Below are 6661 nucleotides of genomic sequence, written 5' to 3'. Positions count from 1 at the left end.
CAGGGGCAGGGGCAGGGGCAGGGGCAGAGGGCAGAGAGGCAGGAGGATGGAGTTTGAGGGAGGCCTAGTCTACGGAGCAAATTCCAGAACAGCAAGGGCTACACAGAAAAACCCTATTTTGAAGAAACAAAACAAAATAAAATAGTTTAAAAAAAAAAAAAAAAGACTAAAAGCTACTAGACAAGGCCTAAAAACTTCAGGGTCATAAAACAAAAGGGTTAGTTTTTAGCTAACAAATATCTATTTATCCTTTAAAATAATGGTTGGTAGGAAGGAAGGTTATCTATAGTAATTTGAATATGTGGCCAAGTTTTCTAAACTTTCCCATTTCAAACACTTAAAATTTAGGGCATATTATACTGAAAAGTTGCCAACCCATGACCTCAGAGTCCCCTCTAATCTCACAAAGAGACTCAATCTTCAAAACTGTACAGAATTAAGATCTAGCTTTGTGGGGCTGGAGAGATGGCACAGGGTTTAAGAGCACTGGTTGCTCTTCCAGAAGACCTGGGTTCAATTCCCAGCACCCATACAGCAGCTCCTAACTGTCTATAACTCAGAACTCAGGAAACCCAACAAGCACATGGAGTACAGACACACATGCAGGCAGAATACACATTCATTTAAAATAAAGGTTAAAAAACAATTTTTTTTTTAAAAAATATGGCTTTTTAAAAGATTAAAAAAGATTCCATACCATAGGCTTGGTGTCAGATGATAAACCTAAGGAAATAAAAAATTTGAAGTTACTTAATATTTTTAAAATTTCACAAAATTAAATCTTCAAATCAAATTTAAACCATAAACAATAATACACAGGATAAAAACCCTTTAGATATACATGAGACCCTGCTTCAAAAATTAAATTAATTGATTAAAAAAAGAACAATACCTACAAAAAGAATTTATAAGTTACTTCCACAGACTCTTTTGTGGTTATTAGCACTTAGACATTGGGGCTGAGAGAAGGCTCAGCAGGGAGAGGTGCCTGCCCCACAAGCCTGGCCGCTCAATCCCTAGAGCCCAAATAAAGGTGGAAGAAGAGAATCAATTCCACGTAGATTATCTTCTAGACATTGGTTCAAAAATGAAGAAAACATACATCTATACAAAACTTACAAATATTCACAGCATCATTAATTGTATCAGATAAAATGAACACATAAGCACCAACTTCCTTTTCATCTGATACAGTATCATGAACAAGTACCAACTGATGACTGAATAAATAAAATGGGACATGCTCATAAAGTAGGATATATATTATAAGCAATAAGATGAATGAGATTTTCCCTATTATCAATGCTGGAAACATGCTAGGCTGAGGATAATGCTCAGTGACATAGCACTTAATGCACAAACAGATGTGACCACAAAGCAGGCCTGGAGGTGCAGATCTGTAATTTTAGCATTTGGGAAGATTGTAAATCTGAGGAACCAGCCAAAGTAAGTTACAAAGCAAGTCTGAGGGCAGTCTGTGGTTCAAAGTGAAATTTTACACTAAGTGAAAAGCTAATCACAAAAGAGCAGAGATCACACACATGCTTCCATTTGTGTGAAGCTAAATTTATAAATGGAGACAAACATCAGTGATTGATTAAGCACTGGGGTAGATGAGGGAATGACAAATAACTAACTGGTAATCGGTACAAAATCTGCTGTAGCTGATGAGTATCAGGCCTCTCTGTGCTCCACGCCTATGTTTCAAGAAGTGAGTTCACAGCTCCCTGTTCCTGCCACCATGCCTGGTGCCTGGTGCCCTGCCTCTGTTCTACCGTGAACTTACACCTCTGGAAGCCTAAACCAAAATAAATTTTCTGCCTTAAGTTGCCTTCCATCATGTATTTTATGACGTCAACAAAAAAGCACCTAATACAGCATGCATGCAGCGGAGGATGACCTTGAACCCCAAATCCTTTGTCCACTTCTCTTGCATGCTAGGCGAGAGTACTATAAATTAATGTACAGATCAGCCGCTCGGCCCTTTTGTTCTCTTTCTCAAGACAGGATTTTTCTATGTAGCCCTGGCTATCTTGGAACTCTGTAGACCAGGCTGGCCTTGAGCTTATAACCTGCCTCTGCCTCCCAAGTGCTGGGATTTAAGGTGTATACCACCACCGTCCTGGCTCTTGTTTTGAGATAGTTTTTTACTCTATAGCTGAGACTAGATTTCAAATGGTGATCCTCTTGCCTTAGTCTCCTAAATGCAGGAATACACTAGTATACCCTATCTTAAAGTATATTTTGTGTGTACATATGGAAACCAGAGGACAACCTCAGGTATGGCTCCCCTGGATCTGTCTACTTTGTTTGGTTCTATTGAGAGGGTCTCTCATTGGCCTAAAGCTCACCGATTAGTCAGAATGACCAGCCAGAAGGCCCAGGTGCCCGACCTGCCTCTGCCTGCCAACCACTAGGATTATAAGCATACATTACTACATCCTGCTTTTTTTTTTTAAATGTGAGTTCTGGGGATCAAATTCTTTTCAAGCACTTTACTCACTGAGCCATCTCCTCAGTCCTTAATATATCATTTTTAACATTCTACATAGTCTAATATACTACAGTTTACATTTAACCAATTAATACTGTATTGGATACATATTTTTTTCCAATTTACTGATCAATATATGTGATGCTATCATAAACTGCATGGCTAAGCCTGTAAGTATATCAGAGGTTACTTCCTGGTAACTTCTTAAAATAAAATTGTGAAGTTAAATATAGTCTCCTTCACTTTAATATTATGTTAGCTCAGAGCACTAAAAAAGTACACAATAATTTTATGCTAATAAGACACAAAAATAAGTGAACAAGGTACTAAAAATTTCTCAGACGTCCTAAAAAAAAGAACAAATGGTGAGCGCACTCTCTCAATTATTCATGATGTCTTAAGGTACAGAGGCTATGGCCTCTGAGGCCTCTCGAGCCAACCAAGTTACCTTAGTTTGGAGGAATGAATCTATAGTCAGAAAAAAGACAAAGTAAACTTTCTCAGAAGAACCTCTGTATTCTCACCTTTTGTTGGAACTGAAGAAATTCCAAACCTGTAAGAAGAAAAAACAAGCTAAATTTTAGGAAGCTGTTCACACCCTTAGTTGTCTGTGTCCGTGTCAAGGGTGCATAACACTTCTTTCTTGTGATCTCAAACTTTGCAATCATTAGCTAATTCTAACAACCCCATGAAAGAGGTTCAGTTTACTCTCCTTCTCACCAACAGTCCAAGAGTCCACTAAAAGAACTCCTCAGACTCAGGGGCAGCTGTCAGTTCCTGACTTTTACCTATCATAAAAACTCTGACCAATGATGACAAAACCCAGTGCATAGTTACAACATTCAAATCAACAGAAATGTCCTGAGTATGGCCCAAATTGTGTTCATTAAGTTCAATGAAGACACTTCTACTTAAAACCAACAATTATAACTAGAAACAAAGCTATCACCCCTACACCATCGTAACATCCCCACCTTGGATCCAAACAGGTAGAAGTACTCACCTAGCCGCCCGAGCAGCTTTCTTACTCTCCAGGCTTACAGGCACATTGAATCGTTCAGCCCTCTTCTGCATTCTCTAAGGGATGATAATGAAAAAATGAAAACTGTAATTTCTTGTTTAAAAAAAAAAGTTGGTTAGGGTCATTTCTTAAGATCTAATGGAAACACTGACAACCTTAGGCCATATCAGGTAGCATCCATTCTAAAGCTTAACACAACAATTGTTTCCAGAAAGCAAACACATCTCTCTTTCTCTCTCTCTCTCTCTCTCTCTCTCTCTCTCTCTCTCTCTCTCTCTCTCTCTCTCTCTCTCTCTCTCTCTCTCTCTCATTGTATTCACATTCTCAAAAACAAAAGAATAAAATAAAATCCATATTCTACATAAACCTCAAAACACAAAAGTTCTATTTTATTTGAAAAAGATACAGAAAGAGAGAGAGACAGACAGACAGACAGACAGGCAGACAGGCAGACAGATGGGGGAGAGAAAGAGAGAGAAAGAGAAAGAGAGAGAGAGAAAGAAAGAGAGAGAGAGAGGGAGAGGGAGAGGGAAAGAGGGAGATAATCAACTTAGCATATTGGTTCCAGTACAGTTAAAAACACCACCACCAACAACAACAACAAAACACTTCCTGCCTGAATTCTAAAAGAAGTGAATAAATCTCAACTATGAGCCAGGCATGGAGGCACACTCGCAGCACTCAGAGATAGAGGCTGGTGGATCTCTGAGTTTGAGGCCAGCCTGGTCTATACAGTGAGTTCCAGGACAGCCAGGACTACACAGAGAAACCCTGCCTCAAAAACAACAACAACAAAACCCTCTACTTTGAAAGTACAAAACTGAACACAAGATCTCAATGAAACCTGATTTCAAACATCTTGAGATAAGAATCGAAAGAAATTTCACTCTTACCAGCTAACAATTAACAACTTAAAGGAATATCTACCATTGCTACTTTTCCAAAGTACATACAATCCTCTCAAACTCTAACCCTGTACCAATAAACTTAATAAAGTTACTATTAAGACTACAGTGATATATGTAACAGATGACACCTTAAAGATAATTTACTCACTATGCCAGCCAAATATTTTCCTGAGTTGGTAGAAAAAAAACCATCAATTGTTAATACTCCCCCAATTCCCCTAATAAATTTGTCTATGAATAAATTATTTACATGGATCACACTCAGGCTTTAGCCACAGGGACCCTTACCTACAGTGCCAACTTAACAGCCCTAAATGAAAATTTTAAATAATGATGAAGACAGAAGAAAAGGTTAAAAACAGAAAATAGCCAGGCATGGTGACATATACCTAGAATCCTAACACCCAGGATGCTGAAGTACATTTGTTCGGGGCCAGCCTGAGCTACACAGTACAATGCTATTCTAAGGAACAAAAAATAAAAATAAAAATGGGGACTCAGGCTGTACAAGTCTATTAACATGAGCTAGAATGTCTCAGAGCCCATGTAAAAGCAGAATATGCTAGTACATATCTTTCTATTGTAAGATGGGAGGTATTTATCTGCTGGAAGCTCATGGGCCAGCTAGCCTGGAGTACACATCACAGCAGCAGAAACAAGAGGCCTGACTAAGTCCAGCAAGATGGTTCAGTGAGTAATAATGTTCAATGCCAAGCCAGACAACCTAAGTTTTATCTCTGTGACCCACATGCTAGAAGAGAACCAATTCCCCCAAGTTGTCCTCTGATCTACACAAGCACATACGTGCACAACCACACCCCACACACCCACAAACCCAGATAGATAAAATGTAATTTTAAAAAATGTTTTTAGCCGGGCGGTGGTGGCGCATGCCTTTAATCCCAGCACTTGGGAGGCAGAGACAGGCGGATTTCTGAGTTCGAGGCCAGCCTGGTCTACAGAGTGAGTTCCAGGACAGCCAGGGCTACAGAGAAACCCTGTCTCGAAAAACAAAAAAACAAAACAAAACAAAAAATGTTTTTAAAGGAGAGACCTCTATGTCAACAAAGTGGAAGGCAAGAATGCACTATGAAACCTGTCCTCAGTCCACACGTGCACTATGGCATTTATGCATCACATCCCCACCCACACCTCAAAAAAAAATACTTACCTCAGTCTGAGGTATTCCAGATGTAATTTTTACCACCTTCTTTTCTGATGCCCTAAAAAGACAGATTTTTAAAAGTCAGAAAACTGCTATCTTAACCCAAAACATTAGAAATGTGCAAGAATTCACATGAGTTATGCCCTCTGCCCCACATGTGTCAACCACTCCTCAATCCAAAGTCCATGACAACTCTGGCTCCTCAAACTGTCATCAACTGAGAAGAAAAAAATTAAAGTAAAACTAAGTTATTTTAACTAAGGTTCGAGGTCATAATCAGCAAAGTCATCAGGCTAAAAACACTGGGCTGAAGGGACACACACATAAGTCATTTCATTTGCTTTTAGGCACTTCACAATTACTTTTGAACTAAGAACTATATCTCCAACCTTCAATTAAATAGAAGCTCTCAATTTTCATCACAATATTTAACTAGTGCTGAACCAGCCCTGATTTCCTTCTTTTGTAAGTCCCTATTGCTCCCGTGGGATTGTAGCTCTAGCTGAAACCGTCAAAGCAGAACAAATAAAAATGCCACAGGAAGTGGGAAGAAGAAAGGCTAAGGAGGTGGGGGCTGAATTAGGAAAACATGGTAAGTTACTGGTCAAAAGGCTTAAGAGAAAACAAAAGAGGGGGACTGCAGGGGCAGGAGACAAAGTTCGGAAGTCCCAAGGATAAATGGAAGGGCATTAAGTCTCCAACAAACAACTCCCATAAAACCGCGGGTCATAACCAGTCTCATTAAGGTCCCTTATTTAGAGACATGGGCAGCTTTTGTTCCAATATCCCAAACACTTTTCCCATTTGATGCCCTGAAAGGTAGTAATGGTTTAATGACATTTTCAGAGGAAGCAATTTCAGAGAACACGCCCTAACTCTCTTCCATCTTTTTGTTGGAAGTCCTTAGACTAACAGGCAAGCAACGAATGCCCCCTGCTGACCACAACGAAGTCCTACAATATTTGTCTTGGCTCGAAATAGAAGTGTATTTACACATAACTTCAGGTCTAAAATGATGTAAAGAGATTTCCTTTTGGAAAGGGATTCAAATCAGCCCCGGAATATACTGTTTG

The 6661-nt window shown here is 39.3% G+C and overlaps 1 protein-coding gene across 7 annotated transcripts in view; it reads right to left on the bottom strand.

Annotated features, from left to right (window-relative positions):
* Positions 1-6661, bottom strand: part of Sarnp (SAP domain containing ribonucleoprotein) — a 56721-nt gene that overhangs the window by 25977 nt on the left and 24083 nt on the right. For all 7 annotated transcript variants that reach the window (XM_031350178.1, XM_031350180.1, XM_031350175.1 and 4 more), the window contains 4 exons: positions 5595-5646; positions 3498-3571; positions 3019-3047; positions 698-723 (listed from right to left, as the gene is read on the bottom strand). In XM_031350178.1, coding sequence (XP_031206038.1) covers positions 698-723; positions 3019-3047; positions 3498-3571; positions 5595-5646 — 181 coding nt within the window. The remainder of the gene's footprint in view (positions 1-697; positions 724-3018; positions 3048-3497; positions 3572-5594; positions 5647-6661) is intronic.

The sequence above is a fragment of the Mastomys coucha genome, unplaced genomic scaffold, assembly GCF_008632895.1.
Source record: "Mastomys coucha isolate ucsf_1 unplaced genomic scaffold, UCSF_Mcou_1 pScaffold4, whole genome shotgun sequence".
Lineage (NCBI taxonomy): Eukaryota > Metazoa > Chordata > Mammalia > Rodentia > Muridae > Mastomys > Mastomys coucha.
This window is presented reverse-complemented; position numbering and strand designations above follow the sequence as displayed.